At 35.7% G+C, this 12,778-nt stretch overlaps 1 protein-coding gene across 8 annotated transcripts in view; it reads right to left on the bottom strand.

The window, feature by feature from the left end:
* Positions 1–12,778, bottom strand: part of TBC1D31 (TBC1 domain family member 31) — a 61,553-nt gene that overhangs the window by 16,222 nt on the left and 32,553 nt on the right. For all 8 annotated transcript variants that reach the window (XM_033842845.2, XM_033842843.2, XM_073794711.1 and 5 more), the window contains 8 exons: positions 11,615–11,694; positions 11,390–11,536; positions 10,916–11,049; positions 6,833–6,966; positions 6,335–6,514; positions 5,110–5,348; positions 4,697–4,849; positions 3,542–3,677 (listed from right to left, as the gene is read on the bottom strand). In XM_033842845.2, the coding sequence (XP_033698736.1) occupies positions 3,542–3,677; positions 4,697–4,849; positions 5,110–5,348; positions 6,335–6,514; positions 6,833–6,966; positions 10,916–11,049; positions 11,390–11,536; positions 11,615–11,694 (1,203 nt within the window). The remainder of the gene's footprint in view (positions 1–3,541; positions 3,678–4,696; positions 4,850–5,109; positions 5,349–6,334; positions 6,515–6,832; positions 6,967–10,915; positions 11,050–11,389; positions 11,537–11,614; positions 11,695–12,778) is intronic.

Below are 12,778 nucleotides of genomic sequence, written 5' to 3'. Positions count from 1 at the left end.
GGAGGCAGAGGCCAGATCGTGCCATTGAAAGGACTTGACAGGATTCTTTCACCAAAAAAACCGCCTTCCACTATCTCAAAGGGGTTTGGAATAAAGAGATCAGAGTTCTAAGCCTGTATTACTTTTGGGGAAGAACATAGATTTTCTAGAATAATGAATTACCAACCTCATTTACTAGACGAGATAGTTAAAAGAAATCATGGATTTTAAAAACCAACTTAAAGTTAATTGGCTTTAAACAAAACAAAGTATTATCTCATGCTATAAAAAGAGATAATAGATTATTAATATAGATGAATGAAAATCTTAAGAAAAATTTAAATATTTACTACTTTATCAAAAGCAAGTTTGAAACTCCTTAATTAGTTTACAAATTCAATGCAATCCTAATAAAAATTCCAATAGGATGGGGGGATTCAGAGAGAGAGAGAGAGGGAGAGATAAAATTTTCAAAGTCTATTTGAAATGATAAACATTTGAGAATACTGAAGAAAACTCTTTTTTTTTTTCTTTTTTTTTTTTGCGGTACGCGGGCCTCTCACTGTTGTGGCCTCTCCCGTTGCGGAGCACAGGCTCCGGACGCGCAGGCTCAGCGGCCATGGCTCACGGGCCCAGCCGCTCCGCGGCATGTGGGATCTTCCCGGACCGGGGCACGAACCCATGTCCACCTGCATCGGCAGGCGGACTCTCAACCACCGCGCCACCAGGGAAGCCCCCAAGAAAACCCTTTAAAAGGCACACTAATTATGGCAATTAGGCCTACTAATTAGTAAAACATTACACAGGTGTTATTCACACAGTGTGGTACTGGCTTAGGAATAGACAGCAAAGGAGGAGATCAAGTTTATAAGGGAACTGAACATTTAATAACCATCAGCTGGCAAAATGACTTCGCTAATATTCAACAAATGCTGCTGGGAAAATTGAAAGAAGTAAGCTTGGTTCCTAACTCATTCCTTACATTCAATTTTCAGACACATCAGGGGCTGGCAAACTTTTCCTGTAAAGGGTCTCAGAGTTAAATACTTTAGGCTTTGTGGGACATCGTTTGTGTCAGCTATTCACCTCTGCTGTTGTAGTGCGAAAGCAGCCAAAGAAATATGTAAACAAATAAGTGTGATCGTTTTCCAATAAAACTGTATTTATGGTCACTGAAATTTGAATTTCATGTTTTAAAAATTTAATATAATTTTCATGTCATGAATTATTATTCTTTGATTCCGATTTTTTTTAACTAGTGAAAATGTTAAAACCATTGTAACTCACGAGCCTTAACAAAACAGGTGGTGGGTCAGATTTGCTGGCACACAATAATCTGCTGACTCTTAGGGACTTCCCTGTGGCGCAGTGGTGAAGAATCTGCCTGCCAATGAAGGGGACATGGGTTCGAGCCCTGGTCTGGGAAGATCCCACATGCCGCGGAGCAACTAAGCCTGTGCGCCACAACTACTGAGCTCGCATGCCACAACTACTGAGGCCTGCGTGCCTAGAGCCCATGCTCCACAACAAAAGAAGCCACCGCAATGAGAAGCCCGCGAACCTCAATGAAGAGTAGCCCCCGCTCGCCACAACTAGAGGAAGCCCGCGCGCAACGCAGCCATAAATAAATAAATAAATAAATAAATAAAAAGATGATCAAAGATTTAAAAAAACAACAGAAAACTACAGAACTAGAAGAAACTAGGCATAAGTGGTAATATAACCTTAAATGGGAAGGTTAATAAACATGACAGAAAACCTAGAAGTCATAAAAAACTAATGAAGTTGGTTATCCAAAAATTAAAATATTTTACATAATGAAAAAAAGACACTGCAAACATTCTTAAGAGTCAAGAAACACAGACCGAGCAAAACATTCTCAACAGACAAAAGGATTAATGCCCTGACTCTATGCTGTGAGGCAAGCACTATAGCCACATATAACTGCTGAGTCACTTAAAATGTGATTAGCCCCAATTGAGGTGTGCTACAAGTATAAACTATTAGATTTCGAATACTTCATACAAACAAAAGGTAAAACATCTCAATGACAATGTTTACTAATGACATACTGCAAAGATAATTTCAGATATACTGAGTTAAATATTATTAAAATTAATTTCACCTGTTTCTTCTTACTTTTTAATGTGGCCATTAGAAAACTTAAAATTACCCATGTGGCTCACATCATATTTCTATTGGACACTGCTGCCCCAAATGATAAAAGAGCCTGTGTAAATTGGTAAGAAAAAGAGTAACTTGGTAGAAAAATGGAAAAACGATTTAGATGCAATTTTTAGTTCTACAAACGAAGATAAATAAATGAAGAGACTGGGCTTCCCTGGTGGCGCAGTGGTTGAGAGTCCGCCTGCCGATACAGGGGACACGGGTTCGTGCCCCGGTCTGGGAAAATCCCACATGCCGCGGAGCGGCTAGGCCCGTAAGCCATGGCCGCTGAGCCTGCGAGTCTGGAGCCTGTGCTCCGCAACGGGAGAGGCCGCAGCGGTGAGAGGCCCGCGTACCGCCCGAAAAACTAAATATAAATAAATAAATAGACAGGTAACATCATTAGCACAAAAACCAAAACCGTTTTTCACCTATCACCTATCAGACTGGCAAATATTAAGACTGATGCACTCCAAATTAACTAGGGTATCGGTACTCTTATATTCTCTTTTTTTTTTTTTTTTTTTGCGGTACGCGGGCCTCCCACCGCCGCGGCCTCTCCCGCCGCAGAGCACAGGCTCTGAATGCGCAGGCCCAGTGGCCATGGCCCACGGGCCCAGCCACTCCGCAGCACACGGGATCCTCGCGGACCGGGGCACGAACCCGCATCCCCCGCATCGGCAGGCGGACCCCCAACCACTGCGCCACCAGGGAAGCTCGTACTCTTATATTCTTAAAATACCTAAGTGGATTCATTTTTGGAGGACAATCTGGCATACCTTGGAATTTATTCAACAAAAATATGTGTGCAACTACTCAAAGATTTGTACCGAGAATGCACAATCTAGCAGTGTTTTGTACAGCAGAATACTGCAAACAACCTAAATGTCCAACAGCAAAGGATTAGTTAAGTAAACTATGACATGTCCATATAATGGAATACTATGCAACCATAAAAAAGAAAGATATATAGCCATTTTAAAATAATTTATCTCTGGGGATGAAATGAGAGAAGAGTGGAGAAGGTCCATTTTAACTCCATATATTTTATAATGGAGATCTTTCTAGACTGGCGATGTGTAAATTTTTATATTAAAAAGGAGCATTTCCCTTACTTCACAATTAACTTCATGCTTAATTGATACTTCTCTAAAAGAGACAGTCATCAAGGACACTCGTCAACCTGACCCATTTTCCTGGCATTTCTAAAACATTTAACCATTAATGAAATATAAAAGAGAATAAGAATAGCTGGGGGCAGGGCAGAATTACATAAAACTAAAGGGGCTATTTAGTATCCCTTGTGAACTCTAGGAATATTATTTAACTTGAAGGTGTTCGTTACATTTAAGTAAGAGTTAATGGAGATAATGTATGAGAACTAAGAATAATAAACCTTTCTCTCAATTTCATCATCCAGTCTTCTTAGCTCCATTTCACGCTGTTCTTGCTGAAGTTGCAGAAGACGCCTTCTTGCAGCATCTTGTAAGTGCACTTCCTTTACTTTCAACTCTCTTTTCACAGCAGCTAGTCTTAAACACAAAATACATCAAGAGGAATAAATAAAATCATTTCCCAATATATATTTAAATGGAAAAATACTATGTTTCACAACAATGAAAGGCCTGCCACCTATTTTGGTCCGCTTTCCCAATTCAACTGGTGCTATCATAACATGGGTTTTTATAATATATAAATGAAAACGCTCAATTACAAAATAAGCCTGCATTCATGAAAGTGACAAGTCCACATGCAATTGGCTATTTCTTCATACTCAGAAATTCTCTTTAACAGGTCTACTACTCAGATCACCTCAATACAATTAATATCCTTTATCTGAGAAAAGGCGGCCCCCAAATACTCCAATGTTACCAAAGATTATGTATGCTTATTCTTTTAGAATTTTAGAACGCTGATGGCTCAGTTCAGTAATTTTTTTAAATTCACACCAGAAATCTGTTTCATAGTCCTATCCAAAAATAAGAATCAACAAACACTTACAGAAGTGATTTTCCCAACAATTAGCCTTAATCTCAATGCTTATCCCATGATCTTAACTAATTTAAACATTTTGCCTTATTAATGTATTATTGAATAAGCATTTAATACTTCTTTCCCTGTCCTCCAAAGTATGAAATGTACAATGAGACAATCATTTTATGTTTCATTTTCAGGTCACACAGATATGTTTAAAACACAATTTAAAAAATTATACTCCACTAAAGATGATTTACCCAGCATTGTGTTGCAAGGCATTTCTGCCCACCGTAAAAGGTACCTTAGATCTTGTATTACTTCTGAATAATCAGAGCAAGTTATATTATACTCAGTATAGCTTCAGAATTACAGTTTACTATATGCCAATTTTTTGAAAAATGTATTATAATTTCTTTTTATTAGCTTAAACATTTGCTTAATGGAACTAGCAGAGCTGGGTAATACTATACAAAGTGAAACTGTATATAATTATATATAATTTCATAATAATGAAAGAAATAAAAATTATTAAAATAACTCAGATGTCCAGCTTTTTTCAAAGTGTTAAACATACTTTTGTCTTTGCTGTATCATCATCTCCTCCTCTTGTAAGGGCGTTTCTCTCCTTGTTTCTTCAGCTTTACGAAGCGGTTCCTGTTTTTGGTACCAAGCTTCATCTTCAACTCTTTGCTGGTCTAGTTCAGCTTGCATGTCTTCAACTGCCTGCCTAGAGTAGGTAATATTTATTATTATAACAAAACGCAAATAAGAAAACTGAGTAATTTAAGTCCAAGAACGAACAAAACACAAAATGTATGCCTGATTAACATGTAACTGTTTTACTTCCATATGCAAGAATACCTTTAAAGATATTTCCATCCTTCAAACTCTGATTTTATACAACTTAACAATTTACATGTCTTTTTCACAAAAATTTTGTTTATAATAGATTTTGTTTTTATCAAAGAACAACCGTTGCATGATTACCTCTCTCTTAAGTAATCCAGTTCATCATCCCTTATTCTTATTCTTTCTCGTTCCTGTGTCTGACGGTCCACAATAAACTTTGGATATTGATTAAATACTGGGTATTGCCCTTTTGTCAGTGCCACAAAAACATCAAGCATGCTGTCTGGATGAATATCAGTGGGCGTGGTATCCATGAGACGATAAACTTCTCTAATTACAGCACTTATATCCAGGTTATTCCGATGGTGAAAAAAATACTGTAAGAAAACTTGGTGTTTAAATTGAGATTGACCTAGTAAAGCAATTAAGGTAGAACTAAAACGAGTTTAAACATGTAAATGTGAATTTATCTTTAAGAGGATTTTTTTTTTTGCAAATTCACTGAAGAGTTTCATAACCCAAGTTTTAAAATGAAGATCCAGTTTCATATTTAAAAAAATAAATTTATACAACCATATTATGAAATTTTGAAATAAAACTTTTAAAATGTTAACTCAAAATGAAGGCTTCCTTCATAATAGAAGACTGCTTCAACAACGAAATAAATTCTTCTACTGCAATTTTTTCCTTCAAAATCCAAAATAGGTAAATTCAAAACTAAATTAGCCTTTGAAAATAACCTTGATTTTTAAAAAATATCTGACATGTTTCCACATTATCTTGTTCTGCTGGCAGGTCCAAATTCTAGTAAATACACACACATACATACATGTATGTACGCATCTTGTGATCATGAAGTAAAAAGAGAGTTTAATTTGATAGGAACCACAAAATAAGTAACAAACAAACAAAACCAACTTAACTTATCCTGTTACCAAAAGAACCTCTCCCTTCAAAAACTACCTCTAATGCTTTCTTTCAGCCACTGGCCTCAAAATTCTCAGTTACCATTCTGCATGTGTAATAAGCATCTAGATTATCCCAGACCAGCTGGGTCACTGATAAAATCATGCACAGAATAAACAACGACCCAATTGTTAAACATCCTTTAAACAGGCAAAAAGCACAAAACTCCAATATTATCATGATTCTTCTCCGAAGCTATGATTTTAGGACTAGTAGTCAAGCTATGACTGACTACAGCTATGTAAGGGCCAGCACGCAGTGGTATAACTTATTCTCCGCTATATTCTTACCACCTGGCACCAGTACCTGACATATAGTAGGTACTCAATAAATACGTGGATTTTTAACTGAAATAAATGAAATTTGAGAACCACTACTTAAGAACAAGGATATGTACCTCAAAATCATCTTTAAGATTACAGTTGAGCAAAGGAGCTCTAGAACATATGTTGTAGGCCACAACAGTCATCAGGAGGAATGAAGGATGGTTGGAAAAGACATTATCAAATAATTTTAGCCACTCCTCTCTGGTCAGTACTTCTGAGAACACAGTTTCAAGAAGAGGCCATGCATACAGCTAAAATAAATAAGAAAAAATGTATTATTTCTTGAGGGAAAAGTCATAACAGCCATTGCTAATATACTCATTTGGTTTATATTTGGTTTATAAAATCATTATATTAAGAACATAACTATGAAAAGAACTACTCTAATTTTGGCTCTTCTTTACAGACTTTCAGGAAAGCAGTTTAATGAAGAAAAAAGTGGAATACTATTAAAAGCATAACAGTAGTATGTTTATTATATTCTTTCAAGAAAATACTGTCTTATTTATACCAGAACCAATGTTAGCTTCCAAAATAAGTTGTTATTCTAAAAACCTTACATTTCTTACCTGGGAAGTTATATCATGAGTTATGAAGTGTTGCAGGAGTTCCTTGTCATGAAATGCCAAAACATTTTCTATCATACTAAGAATATTGATAGGAGGATTAGGAAAATATTCAAACCAGTGTTGACACCAATTGACTATGAAGAAAAAAATTGAAAATTTACCTTTACCTTTCTATATCATCAAAGAGCTTTGCAGTTCTTAAATGTATCCACTCTTTATATCCTCAACATGCCCATTAATAAGGAAAACATAACCCTTTAAATTCTAGAACAATAGATTTTAAAACTCCATCATGTTACTGCGGTATTTTAGGTTTATAGAATATTCCCGTTTCTTCAGAGCAGTCAATGAGAAAGTGTCAACTGAAACAAACAAACCTTCCCAAAGTATTCCTGATGGTAGCTATAAGGCTCTGTTTCCTGCTGGCTTGTGTGCTGCATGTATTTAGATTTCCCCTGGCTAACAAAATGACCCTCTCCTAAAAAAGGTCCCTATTTAAGTCTTCGATAAAATGTGATCAATGTTAAATGGCAATCTCCTCAAATCTACTAAAATTCATTCCTAATTAAAGAGTCCCATTTCTAGGAAAAGAGTGTTCTATAGGTGTGGTAACAGGGAGTCACCAGGACTGGTTTGAAATCTAACTGATCAATGACAACTTGTTTCAGTAAACTTGACTTTGAAAACCAACCAATCAGTGACAGCTGCAGCAGTGTCCTCTGAAAGTCAGCCAATAGAAAGGAGAATCCGTTCCACTGAAGAGGCTTCTAAGGCTGACTTTAACTCACTCTCACTTAGTAACCAGCACAACCCCCAAAACATTCTTTTCCAAAAACCCTAGGAAGATGATCAGTTTCACTGCTCAATGAACCTATGTCTAACCACCACAACTTGCCATAATTATTAAATTCAGATTTTTTATTTTAAATACTGAGCTGGGGTTTCATGTTTTGACGATAAGATCTTTCTCAAATTAGCAAATGGTCTGATCAGAATATTGGATTACACATGGTTTATTCCATTATTTCATTTATTAGTTAAGTATTTAGATTTGAGTTAATATTTAAGTCATAAATAAAATCTTGCAAAAACTAAGCTTTAAAAGAAACATTTCAGCTTCTTTAACTGCTGCTCTTAATACGTTAACTTTAACAGAAAAATCCAACCTCTCCTAAGTAAGTACCTATGATGTCCCAGACACTGCTAGTTTTGGGAATTTTAAAACACCACACACATACACAAAGCTCTCTTATATTTAATCTTCATCAATAGAACAACTTTTCAATTAAGCAAGAGGGAAACCCTGTTTTATACAGTAAACGTCTCCTCTTGTATTCTGCTAGGTGCCACCACACAGAAGTATGGGTAGAGGATCTAGAGACAGAATTGACTGAGAGGAGGATAAAGAGAAATGGTCATCGTGTGGAGGCCCTTCACTAAACCTGAAGAATTTCCTCCTGGTTATAAGAGGAACTCTAAAGAGTGCTTAAAAATGACTTTTATAAACATATTCCAAGTTATACATAGAAGTAACTATATTCCTTCACAATTTCTTCTTGGCCCCAACTAGACTGTAACCTGAAAGCCAAAACAATGGCTTATCCCAAAGCAGGGCTAACATTTAGTTGAAGCTCAGTTTATTGAATAAAACTAGTTTGAGACCCTTGACGAAAATCCATAGCTACTCATGCTGACTGTCATGGATCTTTTAGATTTAGATTTCAGTTTCAGAAGAGAAAAATCCATTTCCTTAGTATATAATCATACGTAGCTATGTAACAAGATTTTACTGGAAGTAAAAGATAGTTGTGCATGCCTACTCTAAATGAGATATAATTGCTTTATTTCTTTCTTGTGGTAAAACATAATTTGCCATTTTAACCATTTTTAAGTGTACCATTCAGTGACATTAATTCTATTCACAATGTTGTGCAACCATCACTATTTCCAAAATCCTTTTCTAAACAGAAACTCTGTACCTATTCAGCATTAACTTCCCATTTCTACTTCCCCAGCCCTGGTAACCTCTAATCTACTTTCTGTGCCTATTTGAGAAATTTCACATAAATCTGTCCTTCAGTGTCTAGCTTTTTTCACTAAACATGTTTCCAAGGCTGATCCATGTTGTAGCAGGCGTCAGAATGTCATTGCTTTTTATGGCTGAATAATATTCCACTGTATATATACAGATATGGTTTCTCCATTCATCTGTTAATGGACATTTGGGTTGTTTCCATCTTTTGGCTATTGGGAATAATGCTCCACAAACATATTTGTATACAAGTATCTATTTGAGTTTCTGTTTTCAATTTTTTTGGGGATATCCCTAGGAGTACAACTGTGGGGTTATATGGTAATTCTATATTTAACTTTTTGAGGAACCACCTAACTGTTTTCCACAGTGACTGCACCATTTTACATTTCTATCAGCAGTGTACAAAGGTTACAATTTTGCCACATCCTTGCCAACACTTATTTTCTTTTAAATTACAGCCATCCTAGTAGGTATGAAGTGGTGTCTCACTGTGGTTTGATCTGCATTTCCCTAATGACTAATGATCCTGGGCATCTTTTCATGGGCTCAGTAGCTCATTTGTACATCTTCTTTGGAGAAACATCCATTCAAGCCCTTGCCCATTTTTAAATTGGATTGTTCATCTTTTGTTCTTGTTTCTTTTCCTTTTAAAACTCTTAGTGTTATTGACAGGGTAAACTACCCTTTAGTGGGATCAATTAGAATATTCATATTTTATGACCTAATGATACCAATTCTGGGACTCCAACCAAAAGAAATTATTATAAATTTATGAATGTGAAGCTAGTCACAACATTGTTACTTTTAATACATAAAAATTAGAAACAACCTAAATGTCCAACAATAAAACATTAAACTAGACCATGTACGTTATAGAATTACAATAAACAATAAAATGTTTACAAAGTGTATACAAATAAGAGAAATGTATATATCATATGAAATAAAAGTAGTATAATTATAAAAATAAAAAACCCTAGAAGTCTAACATTTGGGGGATGCATTATGGTATAAGATGAAATATTATATAGGCAATAAATTATATTTTTTAAGATATTTAATGATTTAGGGAAATGCTCTTAAAAGAAATTCATTAATATATCATCAAGATTGTTTCTGAGGAAGAGGAATATTCATGAATTTTCTTTTCTTTTGTATATTTTCCTATATTTCCTCCAATGATTGGTAAAAACTTACTAAAGCAAATACAGCATAATAAAATGAATGAAAATCTGTAAAGAGAAGTAAACTAAAATATTCACAATATGTACACTGGGATCTTTTTATTTCTACTTTTCAGAATTTTATTGTTACAGTTAAGTGCTTATCTCCTTTGTACAAGAAAAATACATACAAAAATGTTCTTTTTGTTAAACCAGTGTTGGTTTAATTTGGATCCAGTTCATTAACCATTCAGCTGATTTTACTAATACGAAAAAAATGACTCACTTTTTAGTGTAGATGATAATGATGAGGCAGTTAACACGATGGGAGTACAGCTATAGGCTCTGAGTGCCTGGGTTCAAATCCTTATTCTGTCATGAACCTAATCATGAACTTAAGCTCTCTGTGCCTCAGTTTCCTCAACTATAAAAAGGGAATAATAATATATAACACCTACCCTACAGGACTGCTGTACGGTTAAATGAGTTAATAAAGGCAAAACACTTAGAATGGTACCTGGTACACAGAAAGTTCTCATTAAATGTTAGCTATGGATGATGAGAATGGGGGTAACTGCCAACACCTGCCACATTACGCAGCGTGTGCTGAATGCTTTACATGCTTACTGCAGTCTTATGAATAATAACTGACTTTCAGTAAGTGAAACATCTGCTTCCTTCTTACTAACAAAATCTAGCCTGTAACAGTATCTTCTAAAATGCAACCATCCAAACTTCAATGTAAGTAAAAAGGTTTATTTATGTATAAATGTCCAAACTCTATTTTATGCTCTATTTCTGACTGTCTCACACTAGAATTGTTAAATGTTGCAAAGGTATCGGAAAATGTCTAAGTATCTACTCTTGGTTTCATTATTTACTTACTTATAAGAGTAGCAACAACTTCAAAACAGATGAGCTGGTTGTTCTGGAACAATTTTACAAATGGAAATGCCAGAAGTGGAAGATACGGTGTATCACTAAAGATGCTGGACCAGTGAGCTAATGCGGAGAGGGTTCTGTGAATAAAATAAGGAAAGAGCAGAAAAGCTTGTTAAAATTTATTTGAATAAATAATACATTCACATGATGAAAAATGAAACAGAAGGTAAATGTGGTGAAATTCGGGTGTGTCTGTTTTCCCACGATTAGACTGAGGTTATAAGTTTTCGGCAAGAATACAACAAAAGTGATGTGCAACACACTGATAGGATTTCTTACTGGTGATTTTAAATTTGATTACTTGGTTAAGGAGGTGTCTGCTATGTTTCTCTACTATGAAATCACCATTCTCCCATTTGCAATTAATAAATATCTTGGGGAAGATACACATTACTGCAAAATACTGAACATACATACCTCTGTAATACTCTGAGTAGTTTCCTACTTTTGATGGGGTATTTCTTCTGAAGGTTGAGAAATGCCACATGAATACCTTTATCTATAAGGTTACTAAATGCAGTATGATTTTCAGGCAGCTGTAGCAGAGAGCGCCAAATGAACATTCTGAAATTAAAACATAATTTTAACCAAGAAAAATTAGGGGAATAAGATTGATTTAACATGCAAGAATTTAAATTTTACCTGTATTTCATTGGATATTCACCATAGCCTTTTAATAAGATTTGTAAACGCTTTTTGTTTAATCCATCTGAAAATTCATTCTGTAAAGAAAAAAAATAGTATCAATAAGTGACATAATCTTAAAACTGAAAAGGTAATCTAGTCCACAGTGGCTTTCCAACTTTGGAACACAATACACAGTAAAATATATTTTATATCATGGAACTCTCCACACACACACACACACACACACACACACACACTATCTTTCTCTCTCTTGAGTATGCATATACACAGCAGATAAAGTTTATGACGTATTTTTTTACCCTGTAACAGGGTTTGACAAACTTTTGCTGTCAAAGGTCAGACAGTAAATATTTTAGGCTTTGTGGGTCAAGAGGCAGAATCAAGCATATTAGGCAGGTACTCATATAACCATTTAAAATGCAATCATTTAAAAATATAAAAATCATCCTTAGCTTGAGTAGCCAGATTGGGCCCATGGGCTGTCCTCTGTCAATCCCTGTAGCAAGAGCAATGCATCTGGATAATTTTTTCCTCTCTTGATCCTTCCATCTCTTTTATTTTTTTGCACTTTTAACTTTTAAGTCAATTTTTATCTTAATGGAAAAACACTTTATAGATTTTAGGATCATAAAGCCATTTTCATAGATGATCTCGTTTAAGCCTAACAACTATATGAAACAGATGAGACGTTTTGTCTTCCTTTGAGAAAATGGGAAGGTCAGAGAAGTTCAGCAACTTGCTTAAGATCACAAATCTGCTGAGTCTTGGCTCAAGACCCAAAGCCACATTTTCTGACTTAGTTCAGTGCTCTTTTCACCACATAAGAAACAGGTAATCAAAGTGTAAGAGGGGGGTGAGGGACAGCCCAAGACGATGGTGAATGAAGAGCCCCGTTTGAGAGCGATGCACCAGACATTAAGGGCAACTAGCCCAGATTGGAGCCATGCGATCCATAAAAGAGACACGTTCACTGTCTCTGTTCACTGTCGTCACCCAGACACCCGCTGCCATTGAAGCCTCTCTAAACAAAGGTCAGAATGCCCAGGGGGATTGGCCTGAGTTTCATCTACTTTTGTCTTCACCATGAGCTGATGAAGCTCCTACTTCCCTTTCCATGTCCTGATGACACAATTAGTCGAGGACAGGCGTTTCACCCAC

Source organism: Tursiops truncatus, chromosome 17 (genome assembly GCF_011762595.2).
Source record: "Tursiops truncatus isolate mTurTru1 chromosome 17, mTurTru1.mat.Y, whole genome shotgun sequence".
NCBI classification, from domain to species: Eukaryota; Metazoa; Chordata; class Mammalia; order Artiodactyla; family Delphinidae; genus Tursiops; species Tursiops truncatus.
The sequence above is the reverse complement of the archived record's forward strand: the minus strand, read 5'-3'. Positions and strand labels throughout refer to the sequence as shown.